Raw genomic sequence first — 23971 nt, forward strand, 5'->3', positions numbered from 1 at the left:
TATTTTCTGTATTTATTTTATTACTAGCAGGGACAGCTGAATATATCTGAGTGTTTTCTATAATACAAGTGATGATGATGATAATGATGCATCTATGTGCACATAAACGGTTAAACATCTTAAAACACATCTGGGGGGATTTCCGTCTAAAGAAAAACTCTGGTCTCTGGTGGTCTGATGAGCATCCGAACAAAACCGATATGACTTTCAAGATATAATTCGATCCCAAGACAAATAAATAAATTAGAAAAGATGTAGAATCTGTGCAGTGTCTGGTTGGCTCCAGCCCACGGAGGAGTGGGAACCTCCACAGGCGCACTGTGATTGGCTCACACAGGGCCAACTCCATTTTGGAAAACAGCTGTTTGAAGACACAACCTTTCCTCATTGTTTGCCGACGGTACCCAGAGAAAACACCCGGGCTGAGAGAAAACCACACTCACCTCTCCACAACTCGTGGACTTCCTCGTCTGTCTCCCCGCTCTGTGGACCACAGTCTGCGTCAGTTTCGGCCCGGTTCGGCGCGCCTCGTTTTTGTCCGCCCGCCAGGAAACTTAACTGGGATCCATGGTGTTAAATTTCCGTTGTAACAAGTGGATAACAGGAGGCGACCCGACCAAGGTGAGTGGAGGTCTTTGCTACGGGCGACGTGTGCGCATTTTTTCTCCTAAGCATGATACACATGCGTGTGCAAACAGGCAGAGATTGAAGTAAGCGTCCACAGGAGAGGCTGCGGAGTCACGAAGCGAGGGTTTCTACGATTTTTTCCCCCCCTCTCCCTACTAAGGCATTACATTACCAGGGAACACAGCAACTGACGTTAGACAATACATCTGTGCAGACAGAGCCTGAGTCCACTATGCGCACACGCAGTCTAACACATGAATGTCCTCGTTTTCATGAGTTTTCTCCTTATGTGTAATTACAATGGGAATGTCTATTTGTTCTCCCCCTTTAACGTGTGATGCATTCAAGTGCATTCGTTATGCTAGTCGACTGTGTGTGTGTGTGTGCGCGCGCGCTGCATGTACAATGGCATGCACGACCATCCCACACAGAGGCTGCTGCTGCATTCACTGTAGCAGATATATAGATAGATAGATAGATAGATAGATAGTATTCTATTTTTCTCAAAACTGGAAAATCCAGCATGTATGTAAAAATAATAATACAATAAACAAAGAATTGGGAATGCAATGTTACAATAAGGTATACAATCCTAACTCCACAGCTGTACCAGAAATATGAATGCATATAAGAATAAAATATAAACTCATAATAAGAACATACTCAGCTCTACAAGGAATAGGTATACATATTTTATAAAGATACTTCACAGTATAAGGAATCAAATATTGTAATGCACCATGAAGTAATCCAATCAAAACAGTGGATATGGACAGAGTGTGTGTCAGTGTTTGTGCAATGTCATGAAGGGACATACAGGTGCAGGAATGTAGGCTGCTGAGTTAAAAAGCCATCTCTGTCAGACAGAGCGGATGTGTTGTATTATTATTGACATGATGCATTTCTATTTGAATCATCCTCTTCTTCATCAACTGTGCATTTTTTTATTTGCGCTGTCAATACACTTAGCAAACACCGCCCATACTCACTTCCCACACTTCATCTTACGTTTTCCTCACTCCACTTGACAACAAGCCAGTCCAGTTTGATCTGGATGGACAATCATCTTACTGAAAGGCACTGAGCTGCTGCTGCTGGTGGTGCTGGTGGAGGGGGTATAGCAGTCGAAGGGAGGGGACCCCCCCCACTTTGCCTGAGTGTTGGTGGTCAAGTGCCAGTTACTGGGCATGAGCACTGGTGAAAATAAACACTGGCTTCTGTCCTGCCTGGAGTGTAACCAAAACTGTCCTCTCTCTGACCATATTGCACAGTACCTGAGACATAAAAACCACTCAACTCTTTATGTTTACATTAAAATAAATCAGCTTTGCAATGATGCAGTTTAACCAGCAGCAGTCTCTTCATTTTCCTGAGACCAGTGTCTGCTCACAGCGCTGTTTTTTTTTTACGACTCAGAGAAACTGTTTCACATCAGTGGTGACATTTAAAATGAATTGTTTTGGAAAGGAAATCAGGCGACTATATGATTCCACCTCAAACATCTGGTCTGTTTTTGATCGGTCTTGGCAAAATGGCAAGCGTGTGTTTTAAAGGCTACCGAACGACTGTTGTGCCCAACCAACTATATTGAACCTCGATGGTGCATCACAGTAGATTTAGATGAGCTGTAGTCCAGCTTCTATAATACTCACAGCTTGGACTACAGAGACCTGTGGTGCATTATTGCGTGTGAAGTGACTGCAGTGCTCATTAAAATAATTGCAGATTATTTCCTTGCTAATAATCTCAGTTTTTAGTAACATGTTTTTCGGAGGAAAACGGTTTCTGAGGACTGCACATAGGGTGTTATTCAATGTATAACAAACCACCCCCAATGACATCTGCCTTTGGAGCAGCTAATGTACCAATGACATGTATTTGCCTTAATGACAGGACACAACATAGACGTTTACATGTGGCGAGCACTTACAACTGTTGTAGTCTGGTTTTTGGTTACAGAGATGATGCCCACATGGTCAATAGAGAAGTTGCTCTTTTAATGACATACGGTACTTAAAGGTTGACTGGTACTGGTTTTTCGGCAACATATGATGCATGTTTGTTTTAGTGATTTAATAGTTAATTCAGTTAGATCTTTTTTTCCCTCCATCTCACTAAAGATGTCAGTTTTAGTTAAATGATGCACTAAATTGCTTAAATCAAACATCTGCAACAACACTTGCAATCTGTCTCTCCAGTCAGCACTGCCTGCACTGCAGTACACTTTAATATTTGAAATAAAAATAAATAAACATGAAACGGGTCATCAATAAACTAAAATTTGTCAAATAAACAGTCGGGTGAAAAGCAGATATTTAAATAAAGAAAATAAAGTGTAATGTAATGTGTACAGGGAGTACTACTAATAATGGAAACAATAAAATGTTGTACAGGTATTAAACCACACTTGAGGAATTCCAGATTATATCTTGTACAGTCTGATGTCAGATATATCTGTATTTGGAGTGGCTGTGTTTTGCCTCAATTCCTCCATGTACCAGCAAACCAAACATGGTCTGTTGTATTAAATTAAAACCCTGTGGGGATAGAAGATGGAGGGTCCCAACATGGACAGCTGTAAAACTAGAATAACCCAGTTTCGAGAAAAAGAGCCACACATGCCCTGTTGACCCTTCGCAGAGCCCAGCAGAACCTTCCCTTCTGTGTTACAGTCATATTCATATTCAAACCATTAAGATTACATGTGCCCATGTTCTGGCGCTTAAGAAGGTCTGTACTCTGAGGGCCTCTTTGTGTCACTGCTTATTCTGAACGCAGCTAGATCATGAGTAATCAGGTCACAATTAAGCCATGGAAGTACAGATACAATGATCTGCACTCACTCGAACCAACACTGTTCTCCTTCAACTCCTTCAGCAAATGGAAGTCATCTCTGCTCCTGCTGAGAGCTGCCAACAAAAACATGATTACTCTGAGAACATTTAGACCCTTAAATCCCTGCGCCTGCATCACGTACTGTACATGCTACCGTATCTTCACTTTAGCCCCATTTCCACCAAGCAATGCAGCTCAGTACATCAGGCAGTTATTTGTAATTCTATTGTTAAAGGTTGGGGGGGAAACAATGTTAAAATAACCAAAACTGTTACCGTACCAGTTTTTGCCATCCTTCCATTGGGCTACCGAGCAGTGGTTTGGGAAAAACAGCCGTGTATTTGTGCGCAGCCTGAAGCCTTTTCTCAAAAGAACTTGTTCACTTCCTGTGATAAACGGCCACATGCCAAGAAGAACGAACACAGTAAGCTGGATGTTCTATATTGTTGCTCTTTGTTTACACATTCATTACCATATTATATTAAATTTACATTATTTACATTATTTGTCTTTGTAGATATTACATGGTAGACTGTGTCTCACTATTTACGTAGACAGCTGCGTAAGTAGCTGCGTAGTTTATATATCCGGCCCCACACACCCTGCAGTGGAAAACTATTCAGTCCCACTCGGTGGAAATGAGGCTTTTGTGGTTGTTTTTATGTAAAGTGGTCATCAGGTTTCTTTTTTTGTTGTCGTTCAGATAGAAGGTTAAATGATTGTTAAATGAAAATGAAATGTCTTTTGAATGGGATTCTGAAGCAGTTGGGATTTTGTGATTTTCTTCAGTAAGGACAAGTCATTATAAAAATAGCAGTCTATTCTCAGAAGTGGTTCAAGAGCCTTCTAGACTTTGTTGCAATCATGCCCACGCAATAATTTGCCTGCCCAGTGATCTTCCATGTTTTCAGATGCAACACTGTACATTAGCAGAGAAGCAGCATTTTCATACCATGTGAATGTCCGCAGTCGTGCGATGTCTATTTTTGCTTCCTCTCTGTGTAATCATGGGTTCATCTTCTACATATTTTGTGGAAAGGGATTTGTCGGTTCAACTGAGATGACATCCAGCCACATTCTTTGCCATTCTGTGCGCAGAGGACTTAAGTTCCTCTCGTTTTCACTTCCCTGACTTCCCTATGAGGAGGAAACGAGTGCTCAAGATCTCTTGCGACAGACCAGAAAGCCTTTCTAGTATACTTAGATTATAACAGGGTGCTGCATGAAACTCATGGTCATAATAATTGCATGATGATTATACAATCCTGCATTTGTCCTCATGCCGTCAAAGTTGCTAAGCTTCATGTTGAAGGCATGTCAAATCTGATCATCTGTAATATCGATGCTTTCCATATATGCTTGGAATACTTTAGCGAGGTAAAATCAATTTATTTCAGAGTGGTTATGTTCTTTTCATGTTATTTTGTATCTTGTAAGACCCTTTGCACTGATCACTGATAAATCTATATCTAAATCTCTGATTACCTCGCTGACATTTAACGGTAATGATTGAGATGTCGTGCATGTTTAATAAAATACTGATGCAGGTGCTATTAATAGCAGGGCTGTAATGTGCTGTTTATTTTTCCTTCTTTTAAAAATAAAACAATAACAATAAATACAATATAAATTGAAGACAGAATGCAGATAGACAGCTGACAGCATCCAAACTGTGTTGTCCTGTGCGACACAATTTCTGAATCAAAATTCCTAGTTTTATTTAATTACCTAGTGAAACGTTGTGTTCATATAATTAAGGTCCGATTTGCTGATTGTGTTTTAACAAGAATTTCAGCTAGCTATTGCCATCATGACCCTTTCACAATATAAATGTGAAAATGTGTAGGCTTTTCTGAATAGGTACACTAGACATTTTACAAGTTAATCACAGCTTTAAAAGGCAGGATCAATTCTGGAAATGTGTTAATCGACCACAAAATAATCTTCCTCCGACACCTGTGGGCCCTGAAGCAAAATGACGGCGTTCCACAAAGCGTATTGGAACAAAAGCATCTCATCTTATTTAGAGGCTGTCAGATGTGGGATGATGGATGGAATTCATGTTTCCTCGCTCGCTGGTAAATTTCATGATTTAGTAACAACCAGATAATACTCTCCACCCACACACACAAGCAGTGATGCTAGTGATTACATGAAAACACTTGGTAATCTTGGTATTGTACAGTATGTTGGCAAAACCAAAGCATTGTTTTCATGGTATTATTTCACAAATTTAATTATACACATACAACGGGGCTTTTCTATGTGGATATTGTATGTTCTCCCTGTGTCTGTGAGAGTTTGTTTAAACTGTAGATTTGCTTCTCCCCACAATCCATAAACATCCACCCCAGTTTATGTTAATTGGTTGTTTGTCTCTGTATGTCTGCTCCATGGTGCACTAGTGATCTGTCAAGGGTGTATCCTGCCTCGCGCCCCAATGTCAGTTGGGATTGGCTTTAGAGAAAAGCAGTAAATGGATTGTCTAGCGGGGGGATGACGTTTCCTCCACTTGTCCCGTACAAGCCATAATCTTGAGCTCTAAATAGCCGCAGCTGTGGATAATAATCATGTGTTCTTGGTTTTGTTGGAAAACCTCCTTGATTTGGCAAAATTGCACTTGTTTTTCAACTGTCTTGTTACAGGTCTGTCTGCAGACAGAGGTGTGGAATTTAAAATAAATGGCAAACCATTGTCTGTGTGTGGAACTTCTAAATATGGTTAAAGGAGTGCATTATAGAGGAGTCCAGATATACAGAAGACAATAGAGGTAATACTTATTTGGCCACTTAGGGACGGTGGAATTGAGTTGTTAACTGAGAGCAGATAGCTTGTTATCTTTAGAGGTTGATATTAGGGGTGTCACCATTCTTTTTCGACATTTTTAGACTTGTCTAGTTTAGTCTAGGATCATTGGTTTTATGTCATGATAACGAGTTAAATATTTGAATTCCCATTTCGATTGTCGAATCTAACAATAACCAGTCAATTGGTAACTAACTGTAAAAAGTCATGGAGATTCATGTAGCTCTGTGTTGCTCTGAAGGTCTAGTAAATCTTCACTGACCTCCAACATGGAAGGAAACACCTTCTGTGGTAAAATGTGACCTGCTTGGCATTTCATAGCGTGGTTCAAGTATGCTAATTAAATGCTTAAATCCAGGGTTTTCCACCACTGAATAAGATCACATGCCTGATGCTACAAACACGCCTATAGCGCTAGTTATCGCTTTAGCACAAGTAGCATTTTGAGGACGTTTCGGTCAAATGAGGACAGAAGCCTTGCTTGTGTTAACGGAGTTGTTTTTGTACTTAAGTCTTCATCCTTGTGATGCATGCAGAGATGTGATGTCCTGTACTTTGCTGCACGCACATCACATGGTTTTCTTGTCAACGACGAAAACTCACAGGGAACACAATATATTTCCACACCGGTGATTTCAGAGAAGCGTGATGTTGTTTTTGATCAATATTTGATTTTCAATGGAGATTGTGACACCTCCTAGTTGATATGATGAACGTGGAGCTGTTGACAATCGTTTTCACGTCCATGCCCCTATGGGACTTAATCATTCATTTAAAGTGGTATTTCTTCATTTATAGAAAAAACATCTCTGTTTGTTGTCTTTTGTCTGTATCAACCGCTGAGGGAATTCTATCTGATACCAGTGAACACTCCTCATTGTTCACTGGATACTCCCTAAATCTGGAGGTTGTGCAGAGTGGTTATATGTGTCAAAATACATGTACACAGAAGTTGCTCTGGAGGTTATTTTGCCAGATCCCTACAGTAGTACACTAATGTCGGAGTGAGCTCGTGTGAGAATCTTGAGAATCAGAATTGACGGCAAATTAACTGGCGAGTGTCCTTCTTCCTGCACGCTCAATACAATTGCCAGCCCTTGCCTGGATCCTCTGGAGATTCCTGTGTTGTTGTGAAAGCGTCTTATTCAGAAAACCTCCTGCTGCATTTGTCATACAGTATGTGCGATAATGTCCAGGCCCAAATAGCCACACATTACATAAGTGATCCCTGGAAACGGCTTAAATGTGTCTGTACATTGGTGCTGAGCATGAGGCGCATAGTGGGTTTTGAAAGCATCATTTCCCTGTTGCTTCTGTAAATTGCACTGTTAGGTGATCATCTTAACAATGAGCTAAAACTTACACCAACGACCGACTCCCTAACACATTATTTTCAAAATGTTTTATATGTTATTATGAAAAAAGCATGGATTACTGTCATGTTAAGGGGATTGAAAGGCAATCCTTTTCCCCAGTGGAACAGCTCCCATCTTAAAGAAGCAGTTAAACTTGAAAAATGATTCATGAATGGAGGAACAATCTGGGACAGACCAAAGGAAGAGCAGGGTGTGAAATAAACCTATTTGTCTCAGTGGTCAGGTGGGCAGAATGTAAGAACTGAGCTGTAAGCAGTGTTGTTGACCATATATGGGCAAACGTACAGGTGTTGGCCACATACTGAGAATACAGACGGCAGACAAAACTGTTATTCTGCAGAATAAGTCTGTATAGTCTGAATAGTCCTGGGAAATGTTTCCTTGGACCTTTTTTCTTCTGCTGTGAAACTGGGTCACCATTGAAATATACAGTAATTATAGTGGATACAAACTGTCCACTGCTTTGGTTTACAGAAAGCGATCAAATTACTAAATTGTTATGCCCATAGGGACATAGTGTGCCTCACTAGAGGGCTTTGGTGCTTGATGATTGATTTTATTCCATTTCCGTTTGGCAAGTGGAAAGGGAACGGGGCTTGTATCTGGAGGGTCGCCGGTTTGAATCCCAACAGGGTAAAGGCTAGGGAACCTCAGAGCAAGGTACCTGACCCTATTACTACCCTGTGGCTGCTCACTGCTCCTAATGCTAGTAGAGGATGGGTTAAATGCAGAGAGGAATATTCCCTACCGGAATTAATAACGAACAGAAAAAGTGATTTTTTTTTGTGAAGGCTGTGATTGGTTGCAAACCTGTGCAGTGTATTTGTCTGGTACATATTCATTAGTCACTTCATGTCTTACTGTTACCAGTTTTAGAAGTCTAAAATCGGTTTCCTAATGTATTCCCCTCTCCACCTGATAAATAAACACTGATGAATGCATTTGGCGAGAGGATTTCTAATCACGCCCTATTATGTAAATGAGAGGACCTCATCTTTGTGAAGTGGTAGAATTAAAATAGACATGTCCCTTTTTTTGGCTCAGCAGGTCAGCGAGAGATGATTTGATGAGAATCCCCCCGCCAGGAAGCTTTATCCTCATCTAATGAGAGCAAGCTTTTATTGTTTTAGATGGAGTGGCCCATTTCAAATTCCATGTGATGCGAATAAAGTGCTAAAATCAATTAACTCTAAAAGTGATGAGACTGAAATATGCTTAAGGGCAAACGGCACAATGTGACCTTCTTTGCCTGACAGGGAATCTGTGGCTTGTTGTCTGCCTGATGCTTTGATTTGATCCATCAAGGGAATTATGAGATTCACTTTGCTTTGGAATATTTTACAGGTTTTCTGTTAAAGGTTTCATTGAACAATAACTTGTGTTGATAGAGTCTGCTCACAGGTACTAAACAGCCAATTATGTAATGGCGCTTCCCTCCTTTGACAGTGATAAATTAAAGGAATAGTGAGAAAAGGAGATTAAGTAGGAAAAGGCACACACACTGCTTTGTCTGGTCTTCATCCAAAACAAGATAAACACCTAGTACATCAGATGAACCAGAGGGTGGCTTCAGGTGGTACAAGGGCAGCACACACACTTTTCCCACTCCCAAGTTGGGAAACAATGATTATAAATATTTGATTATTGAGCAAAAACCATGGTTTCACAAGTCACTGTTGTTTTTCAAAACCACACAATAATATCACATGAACACCTTTTAATTCTAGGTTTTATTTCATTGTCCCTGGAGTAGATTACATGACATTTCGGAGAGCGTTTTCCTGCTTTGCTGCTATTGGGTTACATTTTGCCGAAAAGTCCCAACACTTAACACTACAACGTTGACTGTAAAGGCTCTCTCGCGCTGAAGTTAGCGGTTATCCCAAAAGCAAGATGTCATCTTATAAATCACCAAGGGTGCAAAAGATGTCCCAGCGAGTAATGCCAAAAACACAAGCACAAGACTTCGCTATAACACAGAGAATGAAAACAAAATTGAAGAGTCTGGCACGTCTTCCGACCATAAATGGAAGAAAATGGATCACAACAGACGGTGCTTCTCTCGTCCACAGCTACTAGGACTGTTTAGAAGGAGAATCTTTAAACTGTACTTGAAATATGTATAAGCCTGTCATGTTGACGGACTGATTGAGTGATTGATACATCCTTTTACAAGAAAAGTCACCGGGGTCACACTTTCAAGTAATATCAAACAGGCTCTTGGCAATAATGCAGCACACATGGCTGAGTTATACGAGTCTGAGGAAAGGAGATGAAGTGAATTTGTCTTAGACTGCAAGCTATCAGCTGTTGCTGTTGTATTTGTCATTCAATAGGTTCACATTCACTGAAAGAGTCATTACTTTGACTCTAGAAGATATCACTTGGCTTTAAGTTTGTCTTAAATTATTCCAATAATTGGTTCACAGTAGGTTTGTTGACCTGCGATTTAGTAAAGCTCTTAGTGTTCTCTTAGTGTACCCTTAACATGAATGACTGTTTCTTTATCTTGGTCTGGAGGATAGTGCAACAACTGGCTCTGCTTTTTTTTCTGTAGCTTGTGGGGCGGGTTACATATGTGCCTTCTAATCCCAGTCAACTCAGCAAATTGAATCACTTGACACCCACATCCTCCCAGATATGAGGATGAAAAGTGTTGACGTTGCATCTACTGTAAGTGGAATCTCTTGGCAAAGTGTAGCCACAATGAGGCCATCAGCACAGGTGAGAGGAGTGGGTTGTTTTCTTTGCGGTATTAAAGAGCATGGTGGTTGGCGTAATCGGGTTCCTAGTTGTGAGAAGTGAGTTTGCTGAATCCAGTTTCTGTTGTGTGTTATTTATTAGAGAGAGGATGAGAAAATTGGGTGTGAATTGCTTCGAACAGGTGGTGCAGAGAGACGTAGCCTGCAACCAGATCATATCTTTCCTGTTATAAAGTGTTGGCTCAGTGCTGCAGCGATACCAAAGGGATTGTTTCTTAAGTTCTCTAAAAAGTAATGAAAACAGTGGAGCCCATGAGGGTTATTTCCTTATATAGCAAACACTGTAAATATACATGCATTCCTTCCACTCAGTTCTCATTCGCTGTCTCTTTTTCCTTCTGTCAGTCCCACTCTTTTTCTTTTTTTGACTTGTCGTCATCTGCTTTCCATTCTTTCATCTTTCTCCATACCTTCCTCACCCCCTCATTTACCCTATGCCCTCACTTTCTTCTCTTCAGGGTCTTATGTGTTGTGTGTGTGTGTGTGTGTGTGCGCGCACATAAAGTCTGGGAAAAGATGGGGCATAAACAACACAGGCAAACAAACCACCTGCTTCCTGCTGAGGTCTCGTGTTGTTAAATGTGTGGACGGAAATAGAACTGGGCAACCTTGCAGTAGAATTAGAATGCATAGAATGGACAGTAGTGCTTCAGCTATCTACGGCACATCACTGCGTGTTGCTGCACAATAGACAGTCGAGCTTGATGCTGTGCAAGGACATGGGATAGTACAGCCTAGAATTAACTTGATTTTTTAAATTCAGAACAAATCAAACCGGCTAAAATAAGAGTATTTGCCACATTAAGTAAACAAGAGGAGACCCATTCAGAGATGTATTTGTCTTTTACTTGGCTTGTCAGAGACCGTGAACGCCACATACTAGAAGAATGTTTGGTATTGAGTCATAATAAAATCTGCTTCTCCCAACATGTTGTTGTGGCAGTGCTGCCGAGGAAGACTACAAGACTCTAAATAAACAGTTGCTGTGACAGTCAGAATTGGAGCTGTGAGAATCCTGGGTGGCGTGAGCGGCGTGGGCGTGGGGGTTGTAATCATGGTCTCAATTTGGAGTCTCGTCAAAGATCCTGTTTCTGACTCAGCCGTGAATCACAGATGGTTGGTAATACTCAGTCACACCTGGGCTATTCTTTCCCACACTCAAACCTTGGGTTTTAGCCTCAGGAAAGCCTATGCTGCTACAATAGTCACGGTCTCATATGTGCAACCTCTCACCGTTTTAAAAGATTTTTTTTGTGGCAAAAGGACGGACACACAACACTGTATATTTACCTCCGTTGGTAATGTGACCTTTACTTACCTTGACACATGATAACAATCTTTTCTTGTGGAGCTGACACTGTAGCTTGACAGGCAACGTTATGGTCCGTCAGCTCTCAGGAACTGGTATTACCCAACTGTTGCTAGGCGAGCTATGCCAACAAAAGGGAGAATGGTCTGTAGTGGAAGTGTTCCCTGTCTTCACTGTCGAGTACTATACAATTCTGACATTTATTTAACTGATGACACAGCTATGATGAGGAGATATAGAAAATCAATTATCTGAGGACTGTCCGTTTGAGTTCAGAGTTAGTTAGTCTGTCTGCTTTGATTACAGTTTCAGAGAGAAACAATATTTATCTGCAGTATTATTTGAAGTCAGTGTGGCCTTTTTGGTAGAATCATGTGTTAGTGCCATGTCTGTCTGTTCAGTATGAATCTACAGCCAGGAACCAGTGTCCCTCTTCACACCCTGCCATTAAAATGTCCCTGAAGTGATCGTACACAAGTGGACAGCTCTACATCATTAGAATGCATCTCCACATGTGTCTCTGGTGACCACCTGTGACTGGATCTCACCCATACCCCATCTATAACGCGTGCATCATTATTGTTTGTGATGTTGTTTTCAAACCTGTGGGGGATAAATTGATGCACGTCATGTGTCATGTCTGCCAGAAATAACAAAGAAGAAAGAAGGAAAAAAAAAAAACACTGACTGAGGCTTAATTTCCATGCAAACCAAATCACCCAAAATGTTTGACTCACTTGTACCTAATCGCTGCATTATTATGTGACGGACCGTCATGTCTTCTATGTCCAGCACCATGCCATACAATTTAAAAACACACAAACAGAAAAACCTGAAAAGACGGGTTGACATCACAATTGAATTGCCAAGGTTATGATGCTAATGAGCACAACGCTACCACTTTGAATATGTGGTCATTTCACATCTGTGAGCCTCACTGCCCGCTTCACTGACCAAGACTGGACATCTTCAAACTGCCTACTCTCCGGAGGACTGCTGGAATACTTCATTTAGTTTATAATGCACAGAGACATTAAATTAATTAGATTATACATTCAGTTTATCATTTTAATCTTCAGAAAGAGTAGGAAAACACAAGAGGGTCAAGCGAGCTGTAGGTGTATGCAAGCAAGTGGTCGCTGCTTTCAGTTTCTCCTGTTAAAAGAAGAAATATGTGTCCATTGCCCAGGAAGGACTTCATAGTTTCCCAACGCAAGCTGGTGACAGAGTCAACCACCAGGTGGGGTTCACGTCAAAGAATGATTGAAAGCGTGTTGGGGCAGCACAAGGCCATCTCTCAGATACTCGGTGCAGATAAAAAGACCAGTCGTTTGTTGTCCAGCAGGCAGGGCATTGCTGTGATGTAGGCTTTGAATCTACTGCTGGAATTCACAGATTCACTCTCTGGTGAATGTTATGTGAGTGTGTCGTACCTCGAGCCAATGTTGACCTCTCGAGATGAAACACTGTCATGGCATATCTCGATGAAAAGTTTGCTGACCAAAAAACTGATGACCCGGTTGATGCTTATCCTTGCTTCAAGGGACAATACATTCAGCCGGAAAAGGTCAGTGCCATGAAACTGAGAGCAGTGTCTGAGATGCTGGAAGAAAATGAAAACCCATCCACTTTGGGTCAGAACAGAGGAAGTGGGATAAGTGGAGGGAGGAGCTGCTGAAGAAACAGAGGAAATCTCTGGGCAGTTTCTTTCAGAAATCTCACACCAGCAGCACAGGGACTCAGTGATGGAGAGACAATGGAAAAGGAGCTTGACAATTACCTACTGGCACCAGATTCAGACAGTGAAGTGTTAGAAATGTCCCAAGATTAAGTCCCCTGGCAAGGTGCTACTTGTGCATCCCTGCTGCTAGCACTCCTGAGACAGGAGGTAACATTGTGACCTTGAGACCGTAGACAGACTTGTTTTTCTTGCACGTAATCTGTAGTAGCACTGAGACAGTACAGACCTTTTTTTTGCCTTGGAATAAGATAACCACAATTGAGTTCAAAGAACTTTCATGTTTAATGTTTATATTTGAAAGCTGCTGGAGTTTTTACTGTGACTATATACTTTTTTTTTCTCAATTTGTACCCTATAAAGAAAAAGCAAATTCCTGATATTTTAATTTGTATTATTAGCTACTTTATTTTAACATGACCAGATCATTTTTTTTGTTCTGTAAAACTTGATCGAAATACTCATCCTTAGACTCAGCTGAGTTCACACGTATTGTCAGTTCTCCGCGTGTGATCAGATCACCCAGTTAGCTTCTTTGAGTCTGGTCGTCACAGTGAGGTGTCCAGGCAACTAGTGCTACTTTCCAGGAAGTTGTCTTAGCCAGGCAAACCAATAATTAATTAAGGATCATCTTATATTAATTAGTCTACTGTAACGTGATTATAAAAACCAGCTCAGTCTCAGCCAGATGTCATTGATGCTGGTTAGTGAAAGGGGAATGTCCAAGTTATAGTCTATTCTGTCTATTCAGCGAACTAAGTGTCTGAGTCTCGTCTCGTCTGAGTCTTGAGTCAGCATCAGATGAGGATGTGCAGTTAAGGGGGTTGGTGGATGGAGGGGTTGTGGTATTACATGTGATTGTGACATGTTTGCTCTTTCTCTGCCTCATTCATTCATGTAGAATAGGAAACACCCAGTACATGCTACACACATTTCTTTTCATCATTTCACTTTGACAGTCAGATTTCAAAATGAATAGAACCTTTAGTTTGGATAACAGACTCTATTCTCGACTGGTTCCTGTTAATATTGGAATGGCCTTTCATTGTAGAATAGAGAGAACACAGCTCCATCGTTCACTCATTTCCCCAGAGAGCCCATCCTCTCTACTGCTTCTCACTATCAGTATGTCTCTCCCTCTTCACAGTGCAAATTTCTCATGCGGCGAGATTACATACAAAGTCAATGCACAGACGCATGTAGAGACACACGATTTGTTTGTTGGACCAGGTGGCACAAATGATGTGAGTAGCGCAATGCGAATGATGCAACATCTGCTTGTTTCACATGAGAATAATCATCTGCAGTCTAAATCACGTCCACATCCAAATCAAACAGCCTGATGCTTGATGATGTTATCTTAAATAAGATAAGATAAGATAAGCTAGTCCTTTATTATTCCCGTAGTGGGGAAATATACATTTTACAGCAGCAAAGACAGTAAAGATTAAGTTGATAAATAATAAACATGCATTACCAAAAAAGTACAATATATAAGGAAGAGAACACTAAGACTATAAAACAAAAGTTAATATAGAATGTATAATGTACATTATAGACAGAATATTTCCAGAATATATACAGTATGGGCTTGATGTTTACATAAACAAAGAAAAATAAATATTGACTGAGCAGCTATAGTGTTTTGCTCAGGATAGGTATGAGAGTCCAAACCATGTAGTTGCCAAACCTTTTGGATTTGGCAGGTGGTCAAAATGGCTGCTCATCATCTGCAGGCAGTGCTGGAAGCGACTGTCGTCCAGATAGAGAGAGCAAAAGATGGAGTGCAGCAAACTACATCCACGGTTGATAGTGAAGACATCTTCCTGTTTTCTTTTCCAGCCAAAATACGTCGTCCTCTGGAATTTGTATGATTGATATGATGAATTAATATGATTAAATCAACCTATTTAATTCTATTATAATTAGCCTGAATCAAGAATAATCTCTCGGGATGCCCTAAAACCTTTTTTTTATCCAGTGTCCGTAACAAGTGCAGTTTCAATAGCACCAGCAGCAACAGAGCTATTAACTAATTGTGACCTTGCTTTAGCCTGACCTGTTTTAGTTTAGTACCGCTCACATGTCAGCAGACCACCTGCCACATCGATTGCAGTAACCCTGAGAACAAAGTCAGAGACACTTAACCACACAGTTTGTAGAGACTACAATTGATTTTTATGACAACAAAGCTTATGATACTGTACTGCATCTCAAACCTTGTAATCACTCCATAAGCCATTTTCTCAAAATAGTAGATTTTTCACAGATTTTTTTCAAAGATGTTCACGTACCTTTTTTTTTTTGTTTTTAATGTTTTTTGTATGTTTTTCATCTCTTTATTTATTTTGTATGCTGGGCATATTTTACATAAAGCAGAGTACTCAAGAGCATAGACAATGGACAACCTTTCACTCAGTGTTTCCAAGTGGTACTGATGGCAAAAATACCTAAATTCTTTCCATTTCAAAAGAGAATTGACCTCCTTTTAACTTTCATACTCAAGTAACGCAAGTTTTTTTTAACCCAAAATTGTCTCGCTTCTGTAATTATTTGTACTATCTATGCTGCTAACTTGACCAGGACTCCCTGGAAGAAGAGATCTTGTATTTCAGTGGGACCTTCTTGGATAAATAAAAACATTTAAATAAAAAAAGCTCCTTAAACATGAGAGAATATAGTAAAAGTTTGCAACCTTATGTTTCCCAATTTGAACTAGAAACACACATTATTTCAGTAAAAGAAGAGTCAGTTGCCAAAGGTTTGCATGGTACTGATCTTAAAAAAAAAATAACAATAATAATAATACCAACGGAATGTGGAAAGTTTCATCTGAATTTTAAGCAGAGGCCTTTATCATCAGGACTACCTCAACATGCTACCCCGGGGAAAAGGAAAGAGATTTATACAATTTTCCCCCGTGGATTAATAAAGTATTCTGATTGTGATTCTGAAAGCCCTTTATCCGCTTTTAGTTGTGTTTGCACAACTTCACTCGTGCCATAATCAAGCCATCTTTTCCCCCACAAATGTCCACGCCTAATACTTTCTGGACCACACACAGTGATATGTATTTTTGTTTCCCTTCTCATAGGAGAAAAAATGTCAGGAATTGATCTGTGAAGTGGGGAACCACAGCTGCCCCTTTGCATGCATGCCTGCTGAGATAATCTGACCAAGCTAGATTGATTTTTGATTTGGCTCCCTGAAGTAGCCGCCTTGCTTGGGCCTTTTGTTTTATTCATTACTTCACTCAAGATTTTTCCACAGTAGCTGATGCTAATAGCCTTGGTCAGGCTGCTTATCTCCTGTTTCTCCACTGACTCTTAATGCCGTCAGGCGTAGGAGCTCAGCACGCTCATTTAGGATGGCAATTATGGGAGAGTGGCAGTAATCATTCTCAGTATCTCTGCTCAGTGAAAAGAAGATAGAAAATTGCATCGAGTATCAAGTGTTGTCAGTGGTAATTCTACATGTCTGACAAAGAAAATGGAAACTTCTACTGTGACTTAATATTAAGCCTAAGACACTTGAAAGTGTTCCTGTTAATAGTGGATATTTGTGTCTTCTCGTTACCTTCACAGTGTCTACATAAATGTGATAAAGAGCGGCTCACTGCTTGGCAAGTCGTCGTAATATACACTACACTGGGGGGGGGAATCAGGCCTTCACACCCGTTCCAGGGCCCATGAAGAGGAAGGATGTGGGGCAAATATGTACACTGGAGTTGAATGGAGAGGGCTTTTATTTATTTAGGAGAGGAAGTCCGTAGAGGGACAACAATGCTATTCCCGATGAGGAAATACAGCTCCCTTGTGTTTGAAGTGGGCTCGTTGTCAACCAGGCAGCTGCTGACATCATGTGAAGAGACGGTGCCCAGACCACATTTGATGGGAGCTGAGAAGCAGCGAGGAGGAGGAGGAGGAGGAGGAGGAGGGGGAGGAGGGGGAGGGCAAGGAGCTGAGGCAGACTGTTGTTGTGCTGGTGCACCCGCACTGTGTAACACTTGGCACTGGAGGGTACATTTTGCTTTGGGTGAATCTGTCTAAAGTTGAATGAATCTGCTCATAGGCACCCGGCAGCAAATGAAGCAACTCTGATTATGTTGGTAAGAGGCAGTTTGTTGTTAATGTGTGCTTCTTCTTTTTCTTCATGTGGCTGTTAAAGCTAAAAGTCATTGTTGTTACACTTTCTTCAAATTGTTGCTTATAAGTCGAGCAACAGAAATTTATCAGTGACTTCTTTTTAAGTTTAAAATGTTCTTTATTATTATTATTATTTCTATTTCTTCGTTACACATACTATGGTTGAGCTTCTCCACTGTGATGATTTAATGACAGGCTGCTGGGAAACAGCCGCTAAGAATACTTGTTTTATATCTGTTGATTATTTCCCTGCTCGATGTTTAAAAGGGAACAAATCTTCAAAGCTCATCCCAACATTTTTAAAAAATGTACAGTTTTGTCTAAGCTGTTGTCCGGATCATAAAGATGTACAGTTTGCCATCATTTAGGACAAACTATATTATTATTAGCTGTTCTTTGCAGCTCAACATTTTCTTTTAGACCAAGGGCAGATTAATCAATAATAGCATGTATATTATTAGCGTTCAGTTTATCAGGTAAAAATCTTAATGGAAAATCTGAAAAAAAAGAGGCAGATTAAACTCATTCACGTGGAGGCTTTTTGCCTTGTCAATAAGTGCAGCAAAATGAGTTGACCAACTTGAAATTGGTCATGTAGACAGAGCTAATGGGGTTGAGCTCAACTAAGAATCAGGTCTTTGTGTGGGTTATTGCAGATAATGTGAGTTTATTATGCACAAATCTGGCTAAAGGGCTCCAGTGGGATAGCAGGGAGCTCGCCTCTCTAATGGGCCCGGTGTAAGTGTCTGCTGACTCATATTCCCTCAGTGATCACGGAGGGTTTTTCCTCCTCTGTATCTCAATACCAAAACCTCTTTTTATACATTTGCCCAGTGTGGTCAGTGTTTAAGTGGAATCCTGCACCTCATTATAGCACTTAATTTGGCCTTTGATTTAATTCACGGTAACATTTTGGTGGTGCATCTCCTTTCTTTTCCAATAAAGTAAGAATCACCTGAGTTTGAATTAAAAGCTTTTCCTGAAATAACTCTGCAGGGAGAATCCCTACTTTGGAAATGACCCACACTTACGGAGCAGAGCAGGAAGGAGGAAGGGAGAAGAGGAAAGAGAGTGAGGCTAATCAGAGTTCAGCTGCAGTGATTCCCTTTGATGATGGAGTTGTTATTATCCTGAGTGAGAATACACACCTGTGACATTTGCCTCATGGTGGTGTTTCCAGTTGCAGCTGTGTCGAGTTTCCCTCCATGTACACAGCCTGGGCTTTCACACATACAGTAAACACTTCCTTTTTTAATTACCTAAAACACGCACTTCAAGAAGTCATACATTTGGGTACATGATCACGAGATGTAATACAGACTTAAATGCTGTAACATTCAGGATGCTGGTTGATGGAGCTGAAACGACAGATTCATTAATAAAAAGACAAAAAGTAATTGGCAACAAGCTTGAGAATAGGGCTGGGCAGTAATTCAATAATAATGATTACAATTAGTCAATATCTATAATTATATCAATAAATGTCTGATAATCTAGACCAGGTTTTGCTAAGTGAAATCATTTCTCTAGAACAAATCTATGAATTTGACACCATTTCCAAACCCCATAATAATAATAAACATGTATAAGAACATTTCAACTGCTGTAGATGTCGTTCCACTCACTGACAAAGAGCCGCAGCTATTTCAGCCACACATAAACTGATCTCTGCCTCTTTCGGATCATCTACCTTTCTTTTTTTATTTTATTTCTTTTTTTAATTGAACATATTCATTTGCACCATACAAATCACAAACGGCTAAACAACAACAGAATCCGACACAGCCTCAGTCTGTCGGTCAGCACCATTAAAAACGAGTCCATCATCTCACTGAGCTTTGTGGCGATCGGGGGTTAAAGTGATTTTTAAAATGCAGTGCCGTTAAAGTGCATGTACCACAGCTGAGACCAGACAGGCAGTCAGGCAGAGAGGAGCATAAACACGTGCTGAAGAGCAGACGGCAGAAGCATCGTCGCTACCAATCACCATCATCTCCCCTCCATGGTAACCTGTTAATGATCCTGTGGTTGGATTGGGTCCACATGTGCAGGCAAGCTGACTAATTAAACAAACAAGTTGCAATTTGACGGGGCTCCCATAAGCCACACAGCAGCTGGGCCAGTGGAGTAGAGAAAAAGCAAACATAATAACACAGTCAGTGCTGCAGCAGGTACATGTTGGTACTGGGTGTTTATGTTGTAATTGTTAAATCTTCCAGTGAATGAACCCAGTATATTCTATCTGCTCATTTTTCAATGAGTTGAATGTCTGTTTTCAGTTTATAGTCCCTGCTATTTAAAGATATAGTCTGACAATTAGTGTTGGGATCGCCCCAATTTTGGTACACACACTGTTCCCAGGAAGGGGGAAAAAAAAAACTGTTGGACCTTTTATTGAATCATGTTTGTGTTGTGACGTGCTTCATGAGAGAGGCAGGTTTGTAGCTGTAATGTCGTCATGCTCCAGAGACTGACGACGTGGGAAAGTACCAATCGTTTTGACACTTTTCCTACACTACTTTCCTACTTTGCCCTGCTGCTTATCTGTTCACTTGTTTTTCCTTGTTCTTTCTGGAGCAGTCTTTTTTGTCCTCCCTCTTGAGGCGTTAACCAGCTGTATAGTGTTTAGTGGTTGGCAGGATCCATGACCTACTTAAATATGGACTAAGAAAAGGAAACATAAGAGGAGTGAATGGCAAAAGGGAGCGCGGCGCGCCTGTTTTTGTTGTGACTCCTGCCGTCCCTGTCTATGTTTGTTCTTTGGTTCCGAGCTTTTCAGACAGAAAAATGGACTGAGGTTCAGGGATTTGACGGAGAGATTTGTTTTACAGGACTGATCTTGTCTCTTGTTTGATGTTTTTCTTATTCCTCTAACGTGTTCCCTTTCTCAGATGTTGAAATGCAGAAGTGGCCCACACAATAGCTCAGCACTTTGTGATTTCTTTTTGTTGTTCTAGCCAGTTTTGTGGTTGAGGGTGATGCACCGGACACAATGCACAGGCGCAGAAATGTACAGGACACAGTAATGGATCCTCCCATGGGCCCTGCATACCACTGTAGGCAGACAGCGGTGTGATTTATTTGCTTCTTACGACAGTGCCCTCCTCTCTCTGGCAGGTGTAATGAGAACGCTGGTCATGGACAGATGATGGACGTGGAGACGTCGTACTCGGACTTCATCAACTGTGATCGCACAGGCCGCAGGAACGCAGTACCTGACATCGCGGGGGAGGGGGCAGCAGCGGGCAGTACCAGTGAACTCACCAAAGACCTGGCGGAGATGGACCTGAAGGCTGCAGGTCAGTAAACACAGGAATGGAAAAACTCTAGTGAGGCCTGGTCCCTGCCTCTGTAACCTGTAGACCTGAGGGCAGCAGAGACTATATTGATATTTTTAAAAGCAAACACACTACCCTTTCACCTGGCTTTAAAATGAGATTTATTCATTTACTTCAACCTGTTATCTTGGATTATCACTTGACACGTCATTTTATTTTTTACCACCGTCAGTCTGTTAATTTTTCATCGGACTTTTATTAATTTTAAATAATAATTAACCACGGCCTATAATCTATTGTTATATTGTATCTTAATTACTTCACTAATCTCTTTTATTAGGTTTATTCATTCTGTCTCATTTTGTTCCTCCTGATTCCTGTTCAATCACTAGTACTTTAAGTCTCCAGTGTTTCCTCATCTTACCTTTGATGGCGTTTCTTTTGTCCTGTCGCTGTTTCGTTAGTTTGAGCTGCTTTAATGTGACGGGGCTTTCAAAGTTGAGGCTTCGAGTATCTGCGGGTCTGATATTGTATACGGGAAAGTTGATTCTGAAACAGTTTTACATTTGAAGAAGCTGAACTCGATCATTAGCACTGCAACTCTCAAAGCCATGTAAAAAGTTAGCCACCCTAAGGTACTGTACATGTTACTATGATAATAAATCCAGGAAAGCTGCTGAGTAATGGCACCACCATTAAACTGCAGGAAAATACACAGCAGGAAGCACATCATGAGTCATTTTGGTTTGCTGGGCTACACAGAACAAAGGTTTTTATGCTACCGCATGTATTGTTTTTTTCTTTGTGGTTTCTTTGTTGAATTCATGCGTCCATTTGTGTCCAATGCCACTGTACAACAGCGGGGGAGACCACACAGTGTCATCCCTCCTGCTGTAGAAACTGTAGTTATTTTTGTTTGTGTCTACATTTTCTTCCATTGTCCTCTTTTATTCCTATTTTATTCCTATTTAACCTCCGTTTATTATCTCCATAAACTGCTGCAATCCCTGGATTTCCCGACTGTGTTGCATCAAAGTAATGGAAATGTAGTTTGTCTATCTGTAATAACTGAATTCTTCTCAAAGGAAGCACCAAAACCTTCACACACAGACAGCTGGTATGGTATTGCCCAGATTGTGGTCTACATTGGATTGTTGCCATACAGATTATCATTCAGTAATCTCTCAGTAGAGTGTCAAGTTGTCAGGAGGAGTATGTCTGAATTATGACGCAAATGTTCCCCCAGACTCACCATTGTATTTTACATCCTGACTTCCCTCTGTCTTAAAACAAGGTCCCCATGACATGATAACTAGTTTGACCTCTATAAATCACGTGACAGTGTTTTGCTATAGGAAGTTGTAGTTCCTTCCTCAGGATTCCTGTTATTTATTTATTTATTTGTGAAGTCTAAATGTGGATTTATTCCCACATGGTAGAAATGCAGGTCCATTTTTGAGCCGTATTGCATTGCATTACATTACACCATCCTTGACTGATTTACATGCATACTGTTTCCCATGTTTTCCTCCAGATGGAGAGCCGGGGGCCTCCCCAGCCCCTGAGGCAGAGGGCTCCACCAGCCAAGATGCCCAGGGAAGTGGAGGCCCATCCTAAACTCAGCCCAAGGTCAAATGGGGGCAGAGCTTAGTAGAGAAAATTAGGAAAGGAAGCAGGTGAAAGTGGAGAGACATGAGTAACGGAAAAAGAGAGAGTGTATATTGTTGTCCTAACCAGACACAAGACATCTTTGCCCACTGCCGGCCCGTTTGGAGCTTCCATGGCTCTAAATGTTTTGCCTTTTATTGGATCCGATTGTAACATGAGGAACAGAACAGAGTAAACCCTGTTGACAGTTGAGTTGCTGTGCTTTCCTGTTTGTCAATCATATTCCCGACTAGAGGAGAGAGCACAGAAACTTTGGATTAAGGTCTGTGGAGATGGACTGAGCTGAATTAAACTCCTTTATAACACTCACCATTTAAACAATGTTCCAGTCTAATATGGAACTGTGTCATGGAGTGCATATTCATAATCACCTGTGTGTCTATTTCTTTCTTTCTACTGTATGTGTGTGTGTGTGTGTGTGTGTGTGTGAGAGACCCTGTTGTTGTCGTCGAGTCTTTTTCAGTAACATAGTTAACATTATGCTGTCGTGTAAAGACTTCATATTTATTGCTAAATGTTAAGTGAAAACTTTGTGATAGCAATTTTCTTTGTGTAATAAAATACTTATGAATTACTGAAACATTCGTTTGTTTTTCTTATGTGTTCAATCACTTTATTGGACACGAGCGGCAGAGCAGCTGAAAAGGTAACGAGTCCGGGGTCAAGTTCAGATTAATGACGTCAGCGCTTGAGTTGTTCCAGGGCCGCATATTTTACCGAACACAGAATTTGTGTACATTACAATGTCCACAGGAAGCCAGTGTTTACATTTCCACCTACATGACACTCCCCAGTGTTCCCATCCACCTCTTAATACAGTCAAGTTTGTCTGCAGAGCTATGTCGATTTTCTTTTTTTATTACTCCAGCTTCATATTCACTTCACAATCCTCAAATTGAAATTTCAAATTGAAATTTCGAAGAAAATATGTGCAATTATCAAATCTAAAAGGTTGCAATTTATTCCATTAATTCGATTTTGATTGCTGGAAACCATTCATATCTTTAAGCTTTCGTTCTTGCATTTGGGTAGAGTTGTTCATATTTTGATGGTATCACATTTGTTGTTTTTCAATGTGTAACATTTTTTAATGTTAAAAAACAAAACAAAAAAAACATCTTTTACCCAACTCATCCAGCCCTGTTTGGAAGAGCGTGCTGATCCTGGGTAAGACCTGTCTTTTGTCACAGTCTCCGATCTTTGTTGATGTTGTAAACTTTGTGTCAAGTTTCTTCTCCCAGTTTAACCTAACTGTTCAGTTGTGTCCACTGCTGGGTCCCGCTGCCATTATCTTATTCTACTAGGGCCGTTGAAATTAATTGTGTTTTAAGATGTATCACAATGCAGACATAGAACATTCTGCATCAATTCAGTGAAGGCACGTAATCATTTATAACCAAGTAAAATTGTTTGTTAATTTTTTTTTCC

The 23971-nt window shown here is 40.7% G+C and overlaps 1 protein-coding gene across 2 annotated transcripts; it reads left to right on the forward strand.

Annotated features, from left to right (window-relative positions):
• The first annotated feature begins 350 nt into the window (after positions 1–350).
• On the forward strand, positions 351–23117 carry pkig (protein kinase (cAMP-dependent, catalytic) inhibitor gamma). Of its 2 annotated transcripts, none has more exons than XM_044039379.1 (3): positions 351–621; positions 20715–20896; positions 22410–23117. In XM_044039379.1, the coding sequence occupies exons 2-3, from the start codon at positions 20743–20745 to the stop codon at positions 22490–22492; spliced, it is 237 nt and encodes a 78-aa protein (XP_043895314.1). In that variant the 5' UTR covers positions 351–621; positions 20715–20742; the 3' UTR covers positions 22493–23117. The 2 variants fall into 2 exon arrangements, with proteins under 2 accessions (XP_043895314.1, XP_043895315.1); XM_044039380.1 differs by lacking the exon at positions 351–621 and adding an exon at positions 17432–17560.
• The last annotated feature ends 854 nt before the right edge of the window (positions 23118–23971 follow it).

The sequence above is a fragment of the Solea senegalensis genome, linkage group LG11, assembly GCF_019176455.1.
Source record: "Solea senegalensis isolate Sse05_10M linkage group LG11, IFAPA_SoseM_1, whole genome shotgun sequence".
NCBI lineage: Eukaryota > Metazoa > Chordata > Actinopteri > Pleuronectiformes > Soleidae > Solea > Solea senegalensis.